This window comes from Acomys minous (assembly GCF_964271855.1).
Source record: "Acomys minous genome assembly, chromosome: 9".
NCBI classification, from domain to species: domain Eukaryota; kingdom Metazoa; phylum Chordata; class Mammalia; order Rodentia; family Muridae; genus Acomys; species Acomys minous.
In genome coordinates, this window is record NC_140490.1 from 51238123 (window position 1) to 51264592 (window position 26470).

The 26470-nt window shown below is 46.0% G+C and overlaps 1 protein-coding gene across 8 annotated transcripts in view; it reads right to left on the reverse strand.

The window, feature by feature from the left end:
* Nucleotides 1-26470, reverse strand: part of PHACTR1 (phosphatase and actin regulator 1) — a 461758-nt gene that overhangs the window by 15652 nt on the left and 419636 nt on the right. For all 8 annotated transcript variants that reach the window (XM_084794583.1, XM_084794584.1, XM_084794581.1 and 5 more), the window contains one exon: nt 707-762. In XM_084794583.1, the coding sequence (XP_084650709.1) occupies nt 707-762 (56 nt within the window). The remainder of the gene's footprint in view (nt 1-706; nt 763-26470) is intronic.

The following is a 26470-nucleotide window of genomic DNA, read 5'->3' on the forward strand; positions in this document are numbered from 1 at the left end:
AAAAATTGAACACCCACTGCTAAACTGAGCCATACTAGGGACCCTGGAATGCTGGTTTCTTTCGTTGGTTTGTATTCTTTAATTGTTTTAGTACCAAGTGGATTCTTTGTACAAATTCAGGTACAGTCTGTGTCCTGAGCTGAACAAGAGGCCCCTTTCCCCCTGTCCACAGCCTCCTCACAGCCAGTTTTCCCTGAATGAGAGCATCATGCAAGCATGCCACCAGTCCCTCCAGCCTCAGGAGGACAAGATGAATGTTCAATGGGCAATGCCTTCTCCCACTTTAAAGCTGGCACTTGAGGGGCTGAGGTGGTCCACCAACAGCAGCCAACTGTTTTCCAGCCCACACTTTCAAATTTCCCTTACACTATCCACCGAAGTGCAAGCTGGTGTTTTAAAGCCAGTTTGGGTGTAAAGGTGACACTGGTTCTCCTTTAAAAAAAAATCACCTTTTTCAGGAAAGTGCCTCAGTTTGGTTATCAGCTTTTCTCTTAGCTCAGCTCTGCCTTCAGCTGGGGAGTTCCTAACTTACACCTGGGCAGCCAGTGGCCCAGGTCAGCTCAGCCACGGAGAGGGAGAGGGTGCAATCCTCGGTGTCTACGAGGGCTCCTGCAGGAGAGGTTTCAGAGGCTCCGTGGACCCTACTGTAGAGCTACCAGGAAGGGTGCCCCCGAGTGTCTGGCCACCCTGGGCTTAGTCAACTTACGTTTCAGAATGTTCCTTTGCTCCAGTTCCTCCGCGGTGGGTCTCTGGCTCAGCCGCCTACGAAAAAAATCCAGGAAGAGTTTTTGGACCATGTCATAGCCTTCTGGGGTCAGTGGTCTCCAAGGCGCTAGCAGCTACATCAGGCAGAGTCAGCAGCTGGAGTCCCCGGTCCATCCTGTGCTCTGCAGCCACTGACTCGCTGCCAGGGCCTCCTCGGTTCCTCAATTTTAAGGCCAGGAAGGGCACCCTGCGTCAGGTCGCGCAAAAGCTGCCCTCCCTCCCTCCCTCCCTCCCTCAGCTGGCCCCTCCCCAGTCCTGCTCCTCCAGTGCCCCCAGGCCAGGAGACCGAAACTTAGCCTGGGCCTTTCCTCTTCACAGAAGTCCCTTTCTTTCCTCGTAGCCTCTTGACTGTAAAGGCTGTGTGGCCTCTCGCCTTTCTCTCTCTGCCTCCAGGCTAGCGCTGGCTTCTTGCTACCTTTGTGTACACCCAGAACACTGAGGCCGGTGGCCTGGAGGATGTGCAAGAGAGGGCGTCTGTCTGCAGAAAACAATGGTTAACTCTTCTTCCGGGCTCCACCCATCCCCACCAGAGCCTTATTAGACATGGAATGCCAGATGAACGGGCACAGAAATGACTCTTATTACCGGGTGCATAATTAAGTCATAGAGAACGCAGCAGCATAGCAGTGGCAGGAGCTTCTGGTGGTGCCATGTGGGGAAACAGGGACAGACGCCAGTGACAGGTAATGACAGAAGTTACCCCAGACAATGGGAGTGGCTCACAGAGGGAGAACCGCATGCTTAGACACCTACATAAAGTTCCAGGAGGATAGATGCCACACCGAATGGACCTGATTGGAAACAGGGACATTTGTGTTTTGTTTTGTTTTTTTTTTTTTCAAGCTTTTGGCCATCACTGAGCAGGTCCGCAGTTATTCAGCATATCTGCTTCAGCCGTGAGGTATTGATAAGGTGTGTGCAGGATGAGTGTTACAGAAGGGATTCTAGGCTCCCAAGAGTCCCCTACTGGGACATAATGGCTAGAAAGGCACAAATCATACAGCTCCAGTCACTTCCCAAGTTCCTGAAACTGAGGTCTGCAGTTGGCGAGATATTTACAGCATGGAGTCTAAAGAGAGGCCTGAGAATGTGAGGAAGTCCTAAGGATCAAGATGGAGTTGCTTTGGTCATGCCTTAGTAAGAAGTCAACCAATTAAATCAAACCTGGGTGCTATGGAGACTGCAAAAACCACACCTTATACAGAGGTACCACATACATCTATCAGGATATCTGCCCAACTGTGTATTCAGTGTTGTATCAGACAACCTTGATATGTATTCTTATATGAGCTAAAGCTTATTATTTTTAAAGTTTATTGAGCAATGCCCACTTTGCCTTTAAAATCTTTCTCCTGCCTTGGTTTCCTTGAATGTTCATAGCTTACCATGTCACCTACGTTTTTCACTGCAGTGTTCTGCTATTCCCAAAGAAATACATCATTGTTTGGTGACTCTGATTGGTATCTAGGTTGAAAAGTGAAAATATGAAGCCCACAAAGCCTCCAAGTATAACAATTTCAAATTCAAGTCTTGTGATTTGTAAACAGACAACACCTTGCAACGGTTGGAAACTGTCTTCCAACGTGTTTTAAAGTTTGTAAGAACATTTTCACATTTATGATTCCTGTTTCTCTCTAAAACATTTTTGTAACATACTGTGAAAGAGATGTGTTCTTTGATTCTATTTCCTACCAGCCTACCTGAACCCCTGGGACTTCCTACCGAAGAGTACCTGAACCCCTGGGGCTTCCTACCGAAGAGTACCTGAACCCCTGGAGCTTCCTACTGAAGAGTACCTGAACCCCTGGGGCTTTCTACCGAAGAGTACCTGAACCCCTGGGACTTCCGACACTTCAAATGAGTCCATTCAGATTACATTTGACTTTAAGTTAATGAGATGGGCTAGGGTAGGACCCCTTGGTAGTTTCTGGGGAGAGGGGGGGAACACTGGACACTAGAAAGTCCATGTGATCAGAGGGTGGAAGCTCATGAAAACTTGAACAATGAGATCCGATAAGCTTCCAGGTTGCTGAGCCTCTGGAGGAACCTTCTAGCCTAACCTTTCCCCTACCCATCTCCCCATCTAGCTGCTCACCCGTATCCCATTTGTCTTATTATAAGCTGGTCAATATAAGCATGGTGGATCTGCCATTCCAGCAAATCCAAGTACACACACTGAATAAATAAAATGTAATAAAAAGATTGCTCATAGAGAAAATATCTTCTTCTTCAAGACTTACCTCAAACACGAAAGGTAAAAACAATAGATGGACTGTGGTTGCTTAGGGCCAAAATGCCTGTGACCTTTGCATTAAGGCTGTCAGCATTCCTTTCCCATCCCTAAACCTGAACAACACACCTCATAAAACCACCTGATAGGTTCAATTTCAGACAGGAAATTCTTAAAAAGAAATAAGAAAACCAGTTTATATTTCTATACTTAATGTCTAAACTGTGATTAATCTTTTAATTGGCTGTAAATTATATCCTTTTTGGAAATCCACAGGATTGTGTATATAGCCCTTGGAGACATCTCCTTTTTTCTTTCTCTTGATCTCACTAATTATTGCTCTTTTTTTCCTCTCCCCATGGCCTTCCTCTCTTTTTCTGTCCACATAGATACATAGACACAGACAGACAGAAACACACACTCAGGAGCATGCACACTTAAATTTAGTAGGGGAGACTCTCTAATCTCAACTTAATGAACACACTGACTTTACTGTACCCCGGCTTATCCTGAAATTCTTTCTTATATGTACAAGAACCAGCTTCATTGAGTAGAGGCCCCTGACGGGATTCCCTCTGGCTTTGGACTGAATTTCTCCAATACTCCTGACAGACATGGGAAGCACAAGTGGGAACAATAGCTTTTTTTCTCAGCACTTTCTTCTTTGACTCTGCTTCCTGGTTCCTACAACCACACCATTGTCCTTGCATATACTGCTCTTGTCAACACTGGGTCTCAGAAATATGTGCTGTGTATATAGCTGTGGCAGTAACTATTGATTGTCAATTTGCCATGGTCTGGAATCATCTAGGAGGCAAGGTCTGGATGGGCCTGCTGAAGGGTTATCTAGATTAGACTAGCCTTTAGCTTGTGAGGGATTAGCTAATTAGGTTAAACAAGGTAGGAAGATCTACCTTCATAGTGGGTGGTACCTCTCTTTGGGCTGGGGTCTTGGATGGAACAAAATAAGAGAAAGAGAGCTGACCAGTCTCTTTCTACTTCTTGCCTGCAGATGCAATGCGACCAGCTCCCTGAAACTCCTGCTTCCATGAGCTAATTCCCAGGCATGATGGAGTGCACCTCAAACTGAACCAAAACGAACCCTTCCTCCTTTCAACTGGTTTTGTCAGAGCAGTGAGACAAGTAACCCATGCAGCCAGCCCTCCTTAGCCACGGGAGATACATTCCAAGACAACCGGTGGACGGTAGAAACTGAGCTAGGTCTGAACTTGACCTACACTGTGTTCTCTTGCGCATATCTATCTATCTATCTATCTATCTATCTATCTATCTATCTATCATATATTAGGTACTCTAAGAAATGAACAACACTTGCTAATAGAGCAATTGTAACAATGTACTACAACAAATGTTCAGGAAATGTGACCCTTCTCTTCTCAAAATGCTTCATTTGGTTGTGTGGGGTTTGGGGCTGACTTTGGGCAACAGGAGCCATGCAAAGTCAGACTGTGGGTGAAGAGGATTATCAAGCCTCGGGTGGAGAACTCCAAGACTTCTTCTGAAAACACTGTTATTTCTTTAACCCTACTTTGCTGGTAGATTTAACTAATTGTATCTTATTTAGACTCACATTACATTAAAAAAAAAAAACCCCTATCTATATCTGGATGTTTATGTGATATGTGGCAAGGGAAATGGTCGGAGCTAAACTCTCACATGAAGTGAATTATTCAAAGGTAAACAGTATGCTTTCCGAGTGATCTTAAATAGCTTTTGTTGGGATTCTGCTTCAGTCTGCCTACCTGTGATGTCTTTGCCTACCTGCCACAGGGGCGTGGCCCTGTCTAGGTCTATATAAGAAGACAGTTCCACCTCTTACTCTTCCCCCCTCTTCCTCTGTCTCTGTCTCCATCCACCCCTCCCCCCAGTACTCCTCTCCCCTTTCCTCCCCCCCCCCCATGCTCATTTAATAAATCTCATATAGTTTAATATCTGGCACTCGGTATCTTATCATTTTCTTAATTAAACATAAAAGCTTTGCTATTACCGTGCATGTGACCCTATTTTAGTGAATATCTCTGAGTTGCAAAACTGTTTCATGGGCCATGGCTAAATTGACCATAAACTGAACCGGGTTCCTGCTGACGTGTCCTTATGCCATCAGATGACAACAGTGAGCCTTCTATTTTCTTTCAAAATTTAAAAATATACCTTGTCTTTCTTCAGTCTGAAGATGCTATCAAGGAAGGGCTGTAAGAAAAACGCATTAGAGGCTGGAGAGATGTCTCAGAGGTTAAGAGCACTGGCTGCTCCTCCAGAGGTCCTGAGTTCAATTCCCAGCAACCACATGGTGGCTCATAACCATCTATATGTGATCTGGCCTGCAGGTGCACATGCAGACAGAGCACTGTATACATAATAAAAAAATAAATAAATCTTTAAAAAACCAAATTAATGCATCTTTTCCTGTTGGTGTGAAAAGACTACAAAAATAAAACAAAATCCAACTTCCCACCCCACAAAGATAACCCCAAATGGCAGGAAGATCTGACTGTCAGATGCTTTAAATATGCACAGAGTAGGGAATACCATCTTTTTGAGTCACAGCTCTGCCCTTGTAGGTTTCACTAGTCTGAGTCCAAGAGGATGGGTTCTGCAGCACAGAGCTCATGAGGGTTCATTGCCAACAGACCATCAGGGCTACAGCTTTTCACCAGCACTTGCAGCTGCTTTTGTTGGGTCTGAGGGATGCGCAATTAAAAAGGAGAGAACCACGGAAGTCTAAATATATAAAAAAGCGACTTTATTCACTGAGGTGGGTTGGGGGGGGGCATGTCGACTTTTAGCAAGCTAGGAAAGCAATAGGCTCAGGAGCTGTTGTGGCCCCCAAGGGGAAGGATAAGTTTCTTTTAAAGCAAAAAGCTACAACCAGGTGTTCAAGGGAGGATTAAGAGGATTAAGCATTCAATCATTCTTTGAAGTAAACATTCAGTCATTCTTTGAAGTGACAGGCCCCTCCCTGAGTAAAAGACTTGATAGTTTCCTGGTAACAGGATGTTTACATAAGGTCCAGGAGAAGCAGCAGGGCTATCTCTTTCTATTGTCTGATGGAGGCCATCTGGCCTTTCCTGCAATTAGGGAGACTCCAAAGACGAGGGGTGGCAGGAATCTAGGGCGAAGGGCATTTAGGAAAATGGGCTACATATCTGAGGATGGGGGTCACTCTGGCGCTTCATTTATGGCAGGGGGAGCCTTGATTCTTAGGTCTGGATCCTGGAAGCTGTGTCTAATTCCCAGCACCAGAGGAAACCATCACATTTCAGTCAGATGGAAAGGAATGCAGAGGAATCCAAGGAGACAAACAGAGACAAGGTCCTCCCTCCTAAGACAGAAGTGACAGCATTTTCTAATGCTGGTGCTATAATAAAATACCAGAGGCTGCGTATTTTATTAAGGAAAAATAGTTTACTTAGCTCGCAGTTTTGAAGGCTGAAAGCACAGGTCACATGATTGCATAGGAGTGATGGGAACACATGCAGACTAGATCATAGATGGAGTTAGGAAACTAAAGAAATTTAAAAGACCCGAAGTGCTCTTTTTGAAAGAACTCAATCTTGTGGGGACTGATTAAGGTCCCAGGAGAACTTTAGTCCCTAAGCCTGCATCCTAATGACCCAATCATCTTCTGGGAGGCTCCAGCTCGTAAAAGCCCTACCACCACCCAACATGGCCACATGGAGCTTCCAGCACAAAACCAACCTTTGGTGGGGGGTGGGGTGGGGGGACAGAGTGCAGTCGTATCCCATTCACAGCAATGGGAAACTACGCACATGGAGATGGCACAGTGGGGTCAGGGAAAAGTGCTGAATCCCATCTCCTTCCTCTGTGGGTTTCGTGGGGGCTGAGGCATTTCTAGCTGGGTCTTGGTCAACACAAACTCCCTAGTCTCTCAGTCAGCATGGCAAACACAGTTGGCTCTCATAAGAACTATTGAACACAGATCCGCCCATCCTGATGTTGCCACACAGTCCGTGATGTCGTGCACCATGCCCAACTTCAACTTCCATCAATATGCTGGGGACTCCAAATTCCAGCCTTTCTGTCTGTGTTGCGAAGAGTTCTTGACCTCTTCCAGTTGTCTTCTTGTGCACTTGACAGCTCATCACATTTAAAGGGCCCCTGAGGAATAATTAATTCACCTCCACCCTCTCTGGATAAACTACTCTCCAAATAGTCTTACATCCCATGCCCAGGGAGCCGCCTATTCAGGACCCAGAATCACTTTCTCTGGGCCTTGACTGCAATGGCCACCTTGTTTACTGTTGTTATGGCTTGGATCTCAGGCTCGGTTAATTGTATGGATGCTTATTTAGCTCCCGGTTCTGGGGCATCACATCAGCAGCTCCTATCCAGCCTCTGGTGAGGCTCTTCCTGCTGGATCATGGGAAGTTCATGTGCGGGAAATCATCACATGGCCAGACAAAGCAATCTGCTAACTTCCGTCTTTCTCCTCCTACGAAGCCACTTATGCCCTCATGGGAGCCATGCTCTCATGGCCTCATCTAATCTTAATTATTGCCAAAGGTGCCATCTCTAAATGCCTCTAGCATATGACTTTGGGGATTCAGTTTTAGCATGAGTTTGGGAGGGAACGAAAACCTGGATGAAAAACGGTAGCCAGGCAGACACCAACCCTTCACCCTCCATCTCTCTTCCGATCTTGCCAGTGTAAGAAAGCCAGCTACCGGCATTTCTCCTGTTGCCAGCCTGTTCACTCTGGTCTTCCTTAGCCCAGATGTAATGGTCCTAAGGAAGCAAATCTGATCATATCTTCCCTGCTTCCCCACCCATCACATGACACCTCTGACCAGAGGTTCCTGTGCAGCTCTTCCCTAGCCTCCAGAAGACTGCTGCCTTCCTCTTTCAGCTCTTAATTCCTGCTCTTCCCCAGATTGCAGGCAGGATAATACCTTCTCCTTCAGGGGCAGAGCTGTGCACACCCGTGAGCTACTTGGGTTTCCTACTTATCAGGAGCAGAGCTGGAGGCCGGAGAAGCTGCTGTTCCTTCTCTGTGCGATGGAGCAAAGCACCCTGATGGTCTTGATCAGACTTCCTCAAAATTGGTGCTGAGAACAGGCAGAGGAGGAGCAAGGGGAAAGCGAGTACAGCGGCTCCTTCCTCTGCTACCAGCCTTCCAGGGACAGATACTGCATTAAGCTTTGAAAGGAGACTCCATCCAGCGCTGCCCTGCAACCTCAGTGTACTGTGGCCTCGATACTCCATCTGTCCTCCCTTCCTAATTCACCATGAGATAACCTGGTCACAAATCCAAGGGTTAGGAAACCTTAGATGTCTCTGACCCACCAACCAGGACACCAAGTTCCTCTGTTGGGCTGCTGGCTTATGGGAGGACTTTGCATGGTGAAATCACAGCGTTTGGTGTAACTCCTGGCATACAGAAAGGGCCCGGCAGAGTTCTAAAGAGGATATAAATCATTAATAGCTAAGCTCAGATGAGCGTGGACTCCAGGTTTTTGTGGAGGCCTTCACGGGGCACAAGGGTTATTCTGGGAAGACATGATGGTAGTTTTTCTGTTTACTTCAGAACCTTTGTCACGTCTCTCAGCCAATAAGGCAGAGCGTCTAACTTTAATTGTCATCATCAATAGTATATGTGTGGCATATATGTATGGCTGCATGGGCGTGCCATGCACGTGGGTGCAGGTTAGAGGACAGCCTTAGCCTGGGCTCTGGGGATTTGAGTCAGGGTGTCATGCTTACACAGTGTGTGCTTTTACATACTGGGTCATCTCCCCGGCTTAGCACAGGAACTTTCTACCACTGCTATGTGCGTGTCAATTGTTCGGGAGCTATGGCAGGCAGAAAAAAAAAAAAAAAGGCCTCAACTAATTCAATAATTCTATAGCTTCCCACATCCAATCCTGTCATTTTCAGTTTTCTCTCACATCGTCATTCTCTCAAGCTATGAACAATTAGCCTGGCTACCAGTGAGAGCGAGGGCAGACGTGAAGATGGACAGGGGACAGGTACCAAGCTTCCTGATCTGCTCCCACCACCCACCACCGACCACCATCAGCTGCGGCGCAAGCCAGTTAGGAATGGCCTTTACTATACTTCCAAACCTGAGTGTCTCCCGGAGGCAGGTGGCATAGCAACATGGAGGCTCCCTGCTGTGAAGAACGTTGGGAGGGCGAAAGACTCTTTTAACAAACAAGAATAAAGTATGAAGTATTTTTGGCAACTAGGAAAAGCCCCCCTCACTTGAAGAGATTAAATAGGTTACAGTTAAGAGAGTATTTTTGGCTTTCTGTTTTGGGAGCCATGACCCCAGTATGACCCTGATGTGAGGCCTTTTATTGCACTCCGAGTCAATAGCCAGGAGAAACACTGTACTAATGCCACTGGTGTTGCGTGGAAATTCATTCTGGAGTAACAATATAGCTGTGCATGTTTCTAGGCTTCAAACCCGTGAAAAACAAAACATCACAGTAAGAAAGCTTGACATCCTGCTTAGTGGATGCTTCCAGTGTTATTAGGGGCCACTGGACACAGCCCTATATCAACAGGTAGGCAGGTATCACTCTGGAGGAGTATTTGAGTCGTTACAACAGAAATTAAGCTAGTTAATACTCATAGAGAGCACACTGATTTAAGCAAGGCTATTCTTTTGTTTTGTTTGTGGGGCAGGGTCTCTTTAAGTAGCTCTGGCTGTCCTGGAACTTGTTGTGTAGACCAGGGTAGCCTTGAACTTGCAGAGGTTCACCTACCTCTGACTCCTGAGTGCTGGGATTAAAAGTGTGAGCCACCACACCTGGCTCAGTCTTTTTCCTTGCTAATTGCTCATGACCTGCCCACCACAGTGGAGTTCATGATGGCTCAGCTTCCATCAGGATATACAAGCTAGCTCCAAATCCTTGGGTGCTCTCTGAATCACTGACCTACCAGTGGATCCTTCTGTGAATGCAAAGGCATTCTTCATACAGTCAGCCAAGATACAGGCCAAGGGTAGAAGGCAGGTATGGACATTTATCTTCCTTTATGAGTGTGATGCTAGGGATGCAGGGCCAGAGTCTTGTGTGTCCTGGGCACACATGATACCGATAAGCTGCACCCGAGTCCAACAGATGCACAGGGCCTTAATTTTTGTCAACTTGACATTTGGAAGAGACTCTCTTAACTGAGAGATTACTTCTATCTGATTGCCTGTAGGCAAGCCTATAAGATACTTTAAAAAAAATAATGATTGATATAAAAAGGGTCCATCACACTGTGGGATGGGTGCCACCCCTGGGCAAGTGGGCAAGTGGGCAAGTGGGTAATGTATGAAAGAAAGCTGAGCAAGCCACGATGAACAAGCCAGGAAGCAGCATTCCTTCATGGTGTCTGCATAAGATGTTGCCTCCAGGTTCCTGCTTCAGGTCTCTTACAGAGCACTGGCCTGCTTTGCATAAAACACAGAGGGCTCCACTGGTAGGTCAGCGGTTCAGAAAGCACCCAAGGATTTGGAGCTAGCTTGTATATCCTGATGGAAGTTGAGTCATCATGGACTCCACTGTGGTGGGGCAAGTCATGAGCAATTAGCAAGGAAAGAGATTGAGCAAAGTGGTAGCCTTTAAGCTGAAAAGGAGATTTGTTTTTTCACCGTAGAGAGTCAAGAAGTTTCTGAAGGGGCCAGGAAGCCATAATTTGGACCAATATGTTAAATCACTTACATAATACTTAGTATTTTAACTTTATTCAAAAATTACTTTAAAAGTGAGGTCTGTTGATTGCTTTCTGGCGGAGTTGTTCAATGGTTGGGAATTAAGAAGAAGATGACAATGAGGAGTGACAGATGTGTTAGCCCCCTGGCTTCAGGGGTTGAGGGGTGGAGGGGTGGAGGGCTGGAGAGCTGGAGGGGTGGAGGTGGATCTTTCCCAGTCCAGAACTTACTGTCACATGTGAGCATCTGCCACATGCTTACAACGTCTTCATATGGAAACCCACAAGCAGACCATTTCTTTCCTGGTGAGGTCAGAAGAGAGAACTAAGCAGAGCGAACGTGTGTCTCAAATGAAAAAACAGCTTCCTCTCACTGTCAAGCCCAGGTGTTGAGGAAGGCTGCCTGGAGCTGTGTCAGGAAGGATCCCGAGACCTGTCCTCACCTTTGCCATTAGTACTCTTGCAAATAAACCTCTAGTTCTCGGAAGAAGTGATCCGTCTCTTCCCGTTGAAGCCTCCAGGGATGGAGTCAGCCCTGTTGAGAGTCTCCTTTCCGGTGAAGGTGCTTGCATGCGAGCCACGGAACACACCGCATGAGGGAGGAGGCAGTGGCTTTCACAGTCAAATAGTAACACCCTATCTCATTGATTGACGGATGACAGAGAAGGGCATAGAACTTGGGTTATTTTGAATGATTTCTCCTTAAGGGTGGAGGCTTAGATAAGGTGCCCCACTTCAGCCAGGGGGATTAAGGAAAGGAATATGTAAGCCACACAGAATCTTCCCCCACGCCATACAAATACACAAGCTTTAATCTTGTCCCAGTTCTCTCTGGGAGTCCCTAGGTGGTTTGGAACGTGGGTCTCAAAGCAGGCCATGCCTGTATCAGATGGCACTGGCCATTCTCCTCCTTTTCGACCCTCAAGACACTCTCCCTAATTATTGTTAATATCCAAAGAAAGGAAATAGATGTTCATGGCAATGGGGCCGACCTCCCGAGGGAAAGACCCCTTATGGACTCAGAATATGTGCCCCCACAGATGTGCCAACAACGGTCTGCATTGAGCCAAGGACATGACACCAGCAAGAATGTTTGCTGTGTGGAGTACGCAGGCTATCCTCTCTTAACTGGAGCCTTACCTAGGTGTCTTGGAACTTCCTTCCTTCCTATGGTGCTTTTGGCAAGCACAGAGCACTAGGACGAGGGCAAAGGGATCAGACCAGACAGAGCTCTGAGGTTCGCTGCTGAGGGTGGATTTCACAGGTCATATCACGGTGGGCTGGTGCGTACGTATGGCCCAGATGATTTAAAAAGTCCTCATCATGACCATGCTTTGGAAGCTGAACCAGGAAAGCTGTGACTCTCAGGCTAGCCTTGGCTACGTAGTGAGACCTTGTCTCCCCAAATGGAAAGCAATGAATCAAACACCCCACCAATGTCCCTCTCCCGAATGTTGTAATTAGTTTACTCATAAAAGGCAATGGTTCTGGACCTCGCCAGCAGCCCTGCCTTCTGAGGCCCCAGCACATGCCAAAACCCTCTGTGCTCATTCTCCAGAGACTAAGGAAGGGTGAAAAATTAGAGACAGGTCCCAAAATGTCTTAGGCTTCTCCTAGGAAATTCAGGATACAGAGGTAGCTCATCCTCATGTAATGTTACCCATCCAACAGGCCAAAGTCTCCTCTTTGTCCCATTAGCACTTCAGAAGAAGAAGGAGGAGGAAGATGAGGAGGAGGAGGAGAAGAAGAAGTCATAGGGAAGACTGGAGATGGGAAGTGAGAGTCGCTGCCGTCCCCCTGCTCGTTCAATGGAGCTCTGTTGTCACTTTCCTTATGGCTGCCTCAAGGGATTCTCCTGAGCTCATGTGTGTGGAGAAAATGACTACTCAAGTTCAGATGGTCCTACGCTGTTTAGAAACCTGGTACCAAACCACACAAACACCAAAGGGTTTCAGGGGTGTGAACAGCAGGGTTTTGAGGCAGGCATCCAAGATGGCGTTTAGTAACCTAGAACTCTATTTGGTTTTGGTTATATACACTACCCCTCTTGTACTAACACACTTGGCAGCCCAGCTCCTTTACCTGCATGGACTGTGCACATGCACACACTTTAAATAGTGCATCAAGCTACATGCACACCCATCTCTGTACAACAGTGAGTATAAGGTTCCCTACCTCAACAAAAACAAGCCTGCACAGTTCCTATTTAAATGTATTCCCAGGGTATCTGGAATGAAGATTAGAAGGGTCCATCCATTCTGAACCAGTTTTGAGTACATGTTCAAGAAGTAATATTGTGTTCTTTAAATGAACTTTTACTGGAGAATCACCTATTTAGCATCTTATGCGTAGTTGAGCATGCAGATGCATTATGGGAAGAGCATGCTCAGTATTAAAATGAATTAAATGCTCAGAATTAAAATGACCTGCACTGTTAACCAAAATGGAGATCCACAAAAACTATGTCTCTCAGTAACAGGCTTGCTTCTCTTAAGAAGAGTACCCACCTGGGCACTTAAGAAGAGTACCCAGGCTGTGACCTGGGGCTGTGACCTGGCCTCTGTGACAGGGCTTCCTTTTCTACTCTGTACTACTGCTTTTCTCCTATAGAGGTCACCTTACCACTTTGGTACATCTATGTTGCCCTTTGTCTCCCATTCTTTGGATAAGGGGCTTAGAAGCAGACACACCTGGTCCAGTTCCTGTAACGGTCTGGGTTTGACAATTTTGCTGTTTTCTAGAATGTAGCACGGAAAGTCTCATTACTCTCTTCTTCTTAGATCCTTGGATCCCCAACTTTAAATGTTCATTTTTAACGAAATGATAACCTTGCTGCTCCAAAGGCCAAAATGAACACAGTTATGAGCTTTTAACTGCTTTTTTGCTGCCTGATGGTCTTCCAGGAAACACAACACATATATGTGTCATGAAGAAGGGCCCATTTCCCCACCGGGGAAGCACAAGAGCTTCCAGGAATGTCTAACCAATCTGAATTCATATTCCACACCCTTTGACGATGTATTTCTTAGCCAAGCATGGTGGTACATGCTTGTGTGCCGCACTTGGGAGCACGAGGCAGAGGAATCATGAGATAAAGGCCTGCTTGGGCTACCTGGTGAGACCTTTTCTCAAACCCAGACCACACTAACACAGCTTTCTAAATTCTAGGCAGCTCAGGAGAGACAGAGTGCTAATGATGGGACAGGCTTCCTCACTCACACCTGGAAAGGACCTGTTCATGTGGGAAAAGAGTGGAAAAATGAGGCTGGGCAATGCTGGTGCAGCCTGTAATCTCAGCACTCAGAAGGCAGACACAGGAGGATGAGAAGGCCATCTTTGGCTATACAATGAGTTTGAGGCTAGTCTGGCCTACATGGGAACCTGCCGTTGAGCTAAAACCAACCAAAACAAGACAAAGAAGGAAACATGAGGAGTGTTTTGGAAGCTTTCTGATAGGCTTCATTCATAAAGAAAATATGCCGGGCGTGGTGGCACATACCTTTAATCCCAGCACTCGGGAGGCAGAGGCAGGCGGATCGCTGTGAGTTCGAGGCCAGCCTGGTCTACAAAGTGAGTCCAGGACAGCCAAGGCTACACAGAGAAACCCTGTCTCAGAAAAAACAAAAAACAAAACAATCAGAATCTACACACAGGGAACGTATGACCACTCCATCCTGAAGCCACTCTCCCCAGCTGCCACCATCTACAGGAGAGACTTTGTACCAAGTTAGAGATTTGAGCTACAGACTATCCTCAGGGTCTAGTATATCTGACTCAGACGTGTGTGTGTGTGTGTGTGTGTGTGTGTGTGTGTGTGTATGTGTGTGTGTGTGAGAGAGAGACAGAAAGAGACAGAGAGAGAGATGGAGACAGAGGAGAGAGAGAGAGAGAGAGAGAGAGAGAGAGAGAGAGAGAGAGAGAGAGAGAGAGAGAGAGACTTGAGAACAACCTGCATTGCTAAAACAATCATTTTCCAAGCCAGGCATGGTGGTAGTGGCACACACCTGTAATCCCAGCACTTTGGGAGACAAAGGCAGGTGAATCTCTGTGAGTTCGAGACCAGCTTGTTCTACAAAGTGAGTTCAGGACAGCAAGACCACAGAGGAAAACCCTATCTCGAAAAACCACCACGACCACCAAAATACCCCAAAACAACAACAACAACAAACCATGACAGCCTACTTGATAACAATTATTTTGGTTCCCCAATAAAAAATGAGGTATATGACTGCTTGGTAGTTATGGTGGTAATTTCTAAGCCTCATTAAAAGGTGCCTTCTGCTGGGTCCCAGGTGACAAAGGCCAGCAGTAGTGTAAGCCTTTCCCAGTCCTACCGCTGTAGGTGACAACACAGGATGGGAAGCTTGGCTCATACCCTTTTCTGCCATCACCCACTGAGAGAACATCTAGAAGATGGCATGCCTCTCACGCACTGACTAGTCTTGCTTTGCACACTGTTTTGATCACTGAATATTTTTACACTCACACTTTCTGTGCTGAGCGCCATCTTCCACAGTGTGATGTTCAGTCTTTGGTACCTTGCTTCCACACTGGCCCCCAGGAGGATTAGCTACCTAATAGCTCTGCAGTCAAGTAAGAGCTATAGTGGTGTGGCTGCAGCTGTGAGCTCCTCCACTCAGGCCAGCTAAGGCTTGAGCTGTGATTGGCTGCTCTTTCTACTAACTGACCCTCCAGTGATGGCTTAGCTCGTGCAGCTGTGCGCCTTAGGACTTTGCTAGTGACGAGACGTAGGTGATGGCGAAACACACAAAAGTCATCAGGTTTTCTTCTTACGTCCACTTCAGCTAATGTCTAAGGCAATCCAAAACTTAAACTTAAGTTATCTTTGTGCATGGCTATGGGAATGTATGTGATGTGTGTGTGTATGTGTGTGTGTGTGTGTGTGTGTGTGTGTGTGTGAATGTATACCACAAGAATGCCAGCATCCAAGGAGACCAGAAGATGTAGTTTCCTGGGATCTGGAGTTCCAGGTGGATGTGAGCCACCTGATGTGGGTGCTGGAACCTGAACTCAGGTCCTCTGGAGGTGTCCTAACTACTAAGCTATGTCTCCAGCCCAACTTTTTTGTTATTGTTGTTATATAGTGTTGGTTTGTCTTGAGTTCAACAAACAGGCTTATTGTATTTTTTGCTCAGATGAAGTTACACATATTTGCAGTTCCCTTCTGGGGACTCTCAGGGGCACAGGTCAGCACACTGCTCCTGAACTATGTGCTGTGTGAGGAGAGGCAGATCTCACAGACAATGGCTCCTGATGGCGCTGCTGACTAAGGACTGTGAACTGAGGAAGCAAGCAGAGTGAGGGCAGGGACAGGTGCATCCGGGAGCTGCTGCTGGGGTGGGCTTCCCTGACAGGGTGGGCATTGGAACCAACCTGCTACTCTATTTCCACCAAGCAAGGGCGGTGGTAACGTAAGCACAGCATCAGGGCACTAACCAGGCTTCTCAGGGAAGAATGTGCAGGTGGCAGATTCATGGGTTCAGTCCATTTGGAGGAGGGCAGTGCCTCACCACGTCACTGTGACACATACGAAGATGCAGTGGACTATCTTGACATCTTCTAAGAGGGAACTTGATGGCTTACAATATGAAGACAGGCAAAACAAGGAAGATTAGAACAGACAAAAGAAGGGTAGAATTTATGGGAGGCAAGCCTCTTTTCATATACTGATTACCTGTCAGTGCCCACAATGTATCTGCCTGCCCAGTTCCTTTCAAAGGAGCTACATTGCCTTTGCATTGTGAAAATCTATTGTTTTAATGATTCAGTGGGCACAGATCATCAAAATTTCATGATCACATTTCCTAAAATAGAAGTGTGCTCACTTAGATTTCAAAGGGTTTGCTTTTTAGACTCATGGGGAGAGCAATTTCCCATCATTTTAATCTGTGGATGCTTTTCTCTTTCTCTTCTTGATAGTTTTTTTTCCTAAACATTGCTATTTAGTTTGGCATCTATACTTTGGAGGTTATTAGAAAAATTCTGGCATTCTAAGAGGAGTGAAATGAATATAATGAAGACAGATAAAATGAATTGCTCCTATTAGCATTTTGTGCAAGATTTAGGTTTTTTGCCAGGGAACAAAAATGTACAGGGCTACACAAGAAACAACTTAGGTGCCAAATTTCAGTTGTATTTAATTCTGCCACTTAAACATTCAGGGCTATGTGCAAGCTTTGTTGTTGGAGCCTGGAAAAACTCACGTCCCACTAAACTCATAAAGCCAGGCTTGGTGAGTGAGGCATAAAGCAAGTGATGATGCGGACATGAAATACCCTCCCTGACACCTGCAGAGAGAATTCTAGTTTTTTTTTTTTTTTTTTTTTTTTTTTGTTTTTTTGAATACAAAGTCTCACTCTGTAGTTTTGGCTGTCCTGGAACTTGCTATGTAGACCAGGCTGGCCTCAAACTCACAGAGACCAGCTTTAAGGCTTCCACCACTGTGTCTGGCCAGTCAAGAATTCTTAATACATATGAATGATTAGTTGTTACTTATCCTTTAGGAAACAGAATCATTAGAATGGGCCAAGTCAAATGAAGGCCCTAGCTGAAGAATCTTTTAATGACTTTCTTAGTTTTTAAAGATATTATCATGCTATTTTTTTTTTTCTGTAGTCTTAGGGATTGAACCCAGGGCTTTGGGAATGCCAGGTAACCACTCTCTCACTAAGCTGAACACTTGGCTCTGGCCCCGACAAGTACTTTTAAAAATTATTTTTAATTATGTGTCTCTGTGAGGGTATGTGCACATGACTGCCAGTGTCCGAAGAGGCCAGGGCACCTACAGGTGGTTGTGAGATGTTTAACGTAGGTGCTAGGAATTGAACTCTGTTCTCCGAAAGAGCAGCAAGTGCACTTAATCTCTGAGTTACCTATCTGGCTCCTCCTTCACAGCTGTTAATGTCTTCCTCAGCTACGATGACCCCTCCAGCAGTCTACACAAGGGGATGTTGCTCACTTATGCAATTAATTACACGTTTCAGCTAAGTGGGATTAAAGAGGGTAAAAGCGCCCGTGGAGAACTACAAACTATACTGAGCTTTATTTTTTAAATCTTAGGGATTTGCTTACTAGAAATATTTCTTTTTTCCTTCCTTTATTCCTTCCATCCTCCCTCCCTTCATTTCTTCCTCCTTCCCTCTCTCCCTCCATGCCTCCTTTCCTTCCTTCCTTCCATTTTGAGATAGGGTCTCATGTAGCCCAGGTTGCCCTCTCACTCACTATGTAGCTGAGGCTGGCCTTGAACTTCTGATCCTCTTGCCTCTACCTCCCAAGTGCTGGGATTATAGGCATATGCCACCACCCTTGACTTGGACATACTTCTTAAAGATTTAATCCAAAACTTCTATGTTAAGATGTTTATTTTGTTTCCTGAAATCGGCTTTCTAATTCCTTTTTACACTGAAAAAAAGCAACTGAGAAATGTGATTTCTCATGTGTCCTAGCACATAACTGGCCTTCCAGTGAGAAGCAGATGCCTCTCTCTCCCCATCACATCCCTTCTGCGTGTGCACTCATGGATGCTGAGGATTGAACCCAGGCCTGTGTTTATGTTATGTGAGCATTCTACCACTGGGCTACATGTCTAGAGCCCCCACCCCCTTTGGTGGATATTAATTTACAGCATTTGATAAAGTCTAGGGACTTGATTTTAGACCCTTGTTCACAGACTATTACTACTGCTTAAACTTGGTCAGAAGCATGGCCTATATAAGCCTTGGTTTTATCTGTAAAATGATGGGTGTTAGACACAGTAGCAAGCATTAGTTTAAAAATGCTGTCATCCTATCAGATACTGAAAGAAATTCACAAATAGTCACCCCTAATTCACAAGTGAGTCACAGCCTCACAGAGACAAAACTTTCAGAATGAGCTGATCTGGGTGGGGCTTTGTGGTACACGTCAGCATTTGAGAGGTGGTGGCATTGTGATCTTGAGTTCTACACCAGCCTGAGGAGTTAGTTTTGATAAGAGTGCAGCTAGTCAGGCCGGGCATGGTGGCATGCGCCTTTAATCCCAGCACTTGAGAGGCAGAGGCATGCAGATTTCTGTGAGTTCGAGGCCAGCCTGGTCTACAAAGGGTGTCCAGAACAGCCAAGGATACACAGAGAAACCCTGTCCCAAAAAAACAAAACAAAACAAACAAACAAAAAAGGGTGCCGCTAGTCAAGAGAACAGAGATTGTTCAAGGCTGGGCCCAACTGCCAACTTCCCACTAGTCACTGCTTCTCTCCTATTTCAAGATGTGCTGGACTCATCTAACACTTTAACAATGGTTGAAATGCACATTTCTGACCCTCCTTTGAGTTTCTGATTCTAACTTTGGGGTATGCCTGAGAGTGTCTATTTCTGGCAAGTTCTCAGGGAAGGCTGATGTCACTGGCCCAAGGACCACAACACTGGACACCATTCTGCATTACACAAGCACACATGGCTTAACTGACCTCCACTGCCCCCAGCCCTGCATCACCCCACCCCCACTTCCTGGCCATCTTGTTTACCAAGGACAGCGGTCTTCGAAACACTACAGAGCTTGGTGAAGCACCCTAGGAAACAAGATCCTCTAATTTCTTTTTGCTCTGTGCCCACTATGCCTCTTTCTTGAGCCATCCCACCCCACAGGACACCTACTAAGCCACAGGTGTCTGGGAGGGGAATTCTGCTTAACATAAAAACAAAAGGTAACTGCCAATGTCTCCTAACAGATATGCAGAAAACATGGAAACTCTGGGTTGGGGGCGTGCTTTTATTCACCATGGATGGTGACTGAGATCCATTAGTTCACTTTCCTCACACACAATGTGAGAGTTCTGGTGTCAGCCATCTCACGGGGCTGTGACGAGGGTGATTAGAGGACACACTGAGTGGAATGTCCCAACCGCAAAAGGTTTTCAAGCCACCCAGGTCCAGAACTACAGCCCCGAGAGTTGCCGCTGCACGTGCTCAGGGTAACCCCACTTTTATTTAGCCAAGCAGTTCAAGAGCCAGAACCTTCTTTCCTGTTATGTGCCAGGGTGAGGAGTAAGTAGGAAAGGTGGCTGAAGATGGGCTCAACAATTTTGAGGAGAAAATTGACTTGAGAACTAATGGGTGGGGGGAGGAAGACTCCCCTTAATCCAACTCTAGAGAAGCCCCGAAGAAGTGACCAGAAAAGCAGCTCAGAGGAGTCTACCAATTCATTACTCTATAGTCAATGGATTGTGTACTCTTCAACATGTATACCCCAAATTTGAAATGTAACTAGAATAACCAGTCCTTAAAGAGGAATAATAATAATAATAATAATAATAATAATAATAATAATAATAATAATAATAATAATACGACATGAGCCAGATGTGGTGGCACATGCCTATAATCCCAGTACTTGGGAAGTCAGAGGTAAGTGGATCTCTACGAGTTTGAGGCCAGCCTGGTCTACAAAGCAAGTCCAGGACAGCCAAGGCTACATAGAGAAACCTGGTCTTGAGAAGAAGAAGAAGAAGAAGAAGAAGAAGAAGAAGAAGAAGAAGAAGAAGAAGAAGAAGAAGAAGAAGAAGAAGAAGAAAGCTATGAAATTGAAAAACAGAGGACCCACAATCTCCATGGACAGCCCCTTTCTTCTGAAAGCCGCTTGCCATTTTAAAACACAGCTCAATTTGTTCTCACTGGCCAGAGAGAGCTCTTCTGAACCCGGCACTTACTACATCACTGAAAAATGCATAGGCTTCTGGGGCAGCTGTGGGGCACAGATGCAGTGTTTGCGAGGGATGTGACTTTCCCCCCACCATCCTGGACATGGCTTCCAGACTGACTCCCTTTCTACTGAGATATAGACATACAGACACAGACACACATGCAAACATATGTGCACCGTGCATATGCACATACAGGCAGTCAGGAAGCCATCATACGGACAGCCATCACCAGCTCAGTCTCTACTACCTGATTCTCAGCAAGAAGCTGGCATGAGAGGGACAGAGGATGCAGGCACTACTGCATGGCTTTGAGATGTTCAGCCACCATGGGTCCTGGGATGGGAGTCACCCACCTCTCCGTGCCCAGAACCTCTATGGGCTGGCTTTTTTTTTTTTTTTTTTTGTCAACTTGATACAAACCAGACTTACTAGGAAAGTAGGAACCTTGATTAAGGAATTGCCTCCATTAGAACAGCCTCTGGGCATGTCTGTAGGGGTGCATTTTCTTGATAATGATCACTGTGAGAAGGGCCAGTGTCCTGTGGGTGGTGCCACCCTTGGGTAGGTGGTCCTGGTTTATAGTAAGAAGGCAGGTTGAGCGAGCCACGAGGATCAAGCCAGTAAGCAGTGTTCCTTCATGGCCTCTGCTTCAGTTCCTGCCTCCAGGTTCTTGCCCAGAGTCACTGTTATACCTGGAGGTATAAGATGAAAGAAACTCTTCCCTCCCCAAGTTAGTTTTGATGAGGGTTTTATCACATCAATGGAAAGAAAGCTAAAACTAGGATACTGGAATGTGTATTCCAGTGTATCTCCCCACTGCCCTCTCCCAAAGTGCCCTGCTCTCACATTTATTTAGGGGTAGTTTTTCTCACTTTTCGTTAAACAATAGTAAGAAGAAAGCAGTGGGCACACATGGCTGTGGCCTCAGGAGATGTGAGGATGCTTCAGGCGATGCCAGCTGTCTTGTGGAGCTTACAAAAACAACTCTCTATTTTGTGCAGGGAGTTCATGAAAGTGTGGATGGTCTAAAATAATCTTTCCTCCTCAAAGGAAGACCGTGTGTGTTTTTATAAGATTTGTTTGTTTTTATTTTATGTGTTTGCGTGTTTTTGCCTGCATATATGTATGTGCACTACATGCGTGCAGTACCCATGGAGGCCAGAAGAGGGACTGGAGTTATAGATGGTTGTGAAGACTCATGCGAGTGTTGGGAACCGAAGCCTGGTCCTCTATAAGTGTAGTCCATGCTCTTTACCACTGAGCCATCTCTCCAGGCTTATATCCCAGTGTTTCTAATGCAAATGCAGCACAGGAAAACACTTCACTCATGCCAGGCTCATCCTGACGTGCTCCCCTCACAAACAGTCAGCTTGGTGACTGGCCTCTCTTTTCCATTTCTTAAGAGGCTTCAGAATTCATGGGCAGTGTCTACCCAGTACAACCCAGTTCCACCCAGACTGTGTGAATCTAAAGACTGGCTCCTTCCACGTTCCTCTCTTGCTCCTCAACGCATGTCCTCTTTCATGCTGCCTCCACAGCCAAGATAATCATAACAATGATGATGATGATGATGATGATGATGATGATGATGATGATGATGATGAAGAGGGTGCAATGATGCATGATGGGCGTCTACAAGGAATTAACAGTCTATTGTCCTCCCTGCTTCCTCCCAAGCGGGATCCACAGCGATGCATACCCAGGGACACTAAGTAAATAGGAATCATACAACCTCTGATTGGTATTCCTATTTTTAGAAAGAGTTTCCATAGCAGAAGAAATTATCTAGCCTGGGGTGATGCCAACTTACACCCAGCACTTGTCCTTAGGTCCCAGGGGACACGTTGTTTGCCATTTTGCAGGTAGGTGCTGGAGTGTCAGACTGTAGCATCAATCTTGCCAAACAATAAACACTATGAATGTTGCATTAGAAGTTGGGATTGCTGCAGTTTCTCGCCTGGGCTATGAGCATAAAACATGCATCTCAAGTTATTTTCCTCTATTGAATACTGTGTCATGACTTAAAGGCACACCAACATATTATTTTACATACTCCTTATTTTGATGATATGGCAGACTGTTTGGAGCATAAAACAGAGGTCTAGGATCCCTTTAAGATAGGATATTGTTCGATCTTAAATGAGATAGAAGTGGTGAGGTTTCATTGGGAAGATCAGACAACTGTTTTCCTGCCTCCCAAGGCTGGTTTGCCAGGCCCTTTGCAAACACAAAGAGGGGTTAGTCCTTTGGGTTCTGACATTGAGCCTACTGATGTGGATAGCAGAGAAAAACGGACGTTTTAAAACAAGGAGCTACATCTGGCCCAGCCCTTGGTGCTGGGCGCTGGTTTCCATGGCTTCAGTAGAGCTTTAAGCTGTCACCACCTGGAGCAGCTTTAGCGCTGGCTCCTAATTCCTAGGCTGTCAAGAGGTAAGGATCAGAGAGCAACGCGGCTTTGTCAACCAACAAAGTCGCTTCTCTAATCCACACTCCTCTAGTTGACACCTGTCACTGTTCGGAGACCCGCCTGACTAAATCCCCGAAGCACAGCAAGATAGAAACAATATTGTTTTCAGGAATGTGGAGTGACATTCCCTGGGTCACTTCTGACAAGGAGTCTGCAGCCTCCACATGTTAACTCTAAATTGCTACAGATGCACACGTGAACACGCTCATGCTTGCATCCCCGACCCATAGACTGTTCCTGTGTCGTTAGCTCCTCAGCATGGTAGTTCATTCAGATGGATACTCTGCAAATAGGGTAGATTATGGTGGTCAGATCCAAGATTGCAACCAGATGGTCTGGGACCGAGATGGGGACCTTGGGCTAAGTTCAGTCTACAAATGTATCATTTGGTATATAAATAGGCATGGCTTGGATAAATGTCTATCACCGGCCATGTGCTAAAGACTTGGTACCCACCCAGTGATATAACCGGAAATATCAAGAGGTGGTGGTACCTCTGAGAGGTGGACCTTGGTGTGAGGTCCTTAGGTCATTGAGGGTGTGCCTTTAGAGGGAATTATGGGATGATTCTTTCCTCTGCCTCATGGCTTCCATGAGGGGAGAAGCTTTGCTTTTCCATGTGCTTCCTAGCATGACGTGCTGCCTGCCACAGTGTGCTGCCTCCTCACAGAGCCAACAGCTCGTGGGCTGATTGATCACAGTTTGAAAAAAACCCCTCTAAACCTTTGCGTTAAAACAAATCCTTCATTTTTCCTTTTTGTCATTTGATTATCTCAGGTACTTTTTTTTAATAGTAATGGAAAACTGACTAAAACCTGGAATTTTTATTTTAATAGTCCCCTTCTTTTTTTTTTTTCCAGAAGAGACAACAAAATGGTCATTCATTTCTTCAAAACAATAGGGGGCTTCATCTCAACAGCGATGGCTCCTTAATGTAAGGGGCTTTTCATTCCACTCTTGCTGCCTGTTTTACTTCTATACAACATCTCTCTGTCTTCACATCCTCTTGAGGTCATGGTCCCTCTTCTAGAGTCATTTTATGCTTCCCTAAGTATCCCTGAGATGAATTCTGCATTCTACCAACTTATATGTCAAAGCCTTAACCTTCAGAACCATTGAGAATGGAGCCAGGGTCTTTATAGAGGGAACCGGTTCCAACTTAGGTTACTGAGTGGGTTCTAGCCTCTACAGCTGCTGTCCTTCCTCGGAGGAGAGCACACCTAGGGAGAACGACATGCGAAGCGGAAGGCAGAGTTGGATGTAAAAACAGAGTCAAGGAAGGGCCCCAAGTTTTCGGCAAACCAGTGCATGTGGGGCTGGGGAGGGACAATTAGTGTAGCTTGCAGAGCCTTTCTTTGCAGTCAGCTGTGGAAGGAGTCCGTCTGACAACATCTTCCTTTCGGACCGCCAGTCTCCAGAGCTGTGGGACAATGTGTTTCTATTGTGTAAGCCACCCAGAAGGCTGAAAGTGAGTCAGCCTCTTCCTTTGATCACAGGGAAGTAAAGAAACAGGTAAAGGCCATGTTCAGTGTAGGGAAAAGATCCCACAAGGAGAAAGTCTCTTTCCAAGCTCACCCCCCACCCCCACCCCCGCCCAGAGCTTCTGATGTGGCTACATCCAGGTGCATGTGCAGCCTCTGTCTGTGATGGCTCCAGTAGGTGCTGACAAACTTCCTGTCAACCGTGATGGCAAAGAAGCTGACAGCTGATCTCTTAGTGGGAGGTGGTATTTTTAGTTGTTAAAAGTTACAGGTGTGCCGGGTGTGGTGGCACACACCTTTAATCCCAGCACTCGGGAGGCAGAGGCAGGTGGATTGTTGTGAGTTCGAGGCCAGCCTGATCTACAAAGCGAGTCCAGGACAGCCAAGGCTACACAGAGAAACCCTGTCTCGGAAAAAAAAAAAACAAAAAACAAAAAAAGAAGAAAAAAAAGTTACCGGTGTGTGTGTGTGTGTGTGTGTGTGTGTGTGTTGGGAGGGAAGGCCATGGTATGCATAAGGAGATCAGAAGGCAATTTGTAGGAGGCAGCTCTCTCCTTCCACAATGTGGGTCCTTTGGACTGAACTCAGGCTGTCAAACTTGGTGAGAACCCCCTTTACATGCTGAGCCATCCCTCCAGCCAGGAGGTGGCATTTTAACAGAGAAGAGGGAGGCAGGCTGCTTTAACCCTCATCGGTTGCCAAGCTGGCTGTGGAGAAGGTCCCATGGCTACTCTGAGCTGCTGTCTTTTTGTCTCTCCCCAGTGTTTTCTCCTTATCTGTTCCAAATGGCAACAGAGGCCCATGGGAGAGGCTAAGTGTGTGGGTCCTCTGTTGGCTAAGCTGGAATGCTGGCCCTCCCCCAGGGGCCTGAGGGCGGTGGGTCTTTGTGACCACAGTGAGGCCATGCTTCAGTGTTTTAGTTCCTTTGTCCCTGAGAATCCTACTTGCAGTAGTCCTGAACACTGTTACTTCACCAACAAATCAGCACCCCAAACTAAAAATAGAAGGGAGAAAACATGTTTTCTCTCTCAGGAGGCCACGCCGCCACGGCATCCTGTCTGTAAACTTTGAGAAGCATGGCTCCACATCCCCCACTTCTATTTGAAGTGTTAAGTTAGATTGGAAATAAAAAATTGAGTCATGTGGATGGACTATCATGTGGGGGGAGGAAATGAAGGAAATTAGACCAGAGTCAAGGTGATTCCTTCTTAGGGATCAGTCAAAGCTCCTGAGAAGACACCCAGAGAGGGTGTAGCAAGGACGTGCACAGTGGGGGCCTGGAGTGAGTGAGGACATGTCCTGAGGCCTCTATATTTCCCTTGACTACAGGCTACTGGGGAGAAAAGCATTGCTCACATGGCTCAGATAAGGACCCTTAGACCAAGCGACTCTAAGCATTCTCATCGACAAGAATCTCAGTGTGCCCTCAACATGATCAATCAGTCTATTGCCTATGTATGTATGTATGTATGTATGTATGTATGTATGTATGTATCTATCATCTACCTACCTACCCATCAATGTATCTGTCTATGCATCTCTGTATGTATATATGTATTTACGTATGTATGTATGTATCATAATCATCATCATTATCTTAGGGTCAAGTGTGGCATAGGCTGGCTTTGAACTTGCTGTGTAGTCAAGTCAAGGATGACTTTGAACTTCTGATCCTCCTGCCTCCATACCTCAATCTCCTAAGAGCTGGGATTCCCAGTCTGTATCACCATGCACGACTGCATGCTATTCATTTATGGCTAATAAACAAGTAGGAACTACTTCATGGATGTGCCAAGCGCATTATAATGAAGTCTAAATAAGGAAATTAAAAAGAAGAAAATAACTAAAATAGAAGTTCTGCCCTCTCTGCTTGACTCCTTAGGGGGCAGAATTGCTCGCTCACTCCTGTGCTTGTTGCACTATTCTGGGATCCGGTATGTAAGGCGCAGCTACATGCATGACCTCCACCCATGTTCCTATCTCTAATTAGAGGACTCTGTACTTCTCCAGCCATGGCTGACTGAAGCAGTCATTTGTTATACAAAGAATCCTGATGGTTTTTTGACCGAGGGTCAGGAATGTCTCCTCCAAAGCATCCTCAAGGTAATGCTAATAGAAATTGCACTGATGACTTTTCTCAGCACTG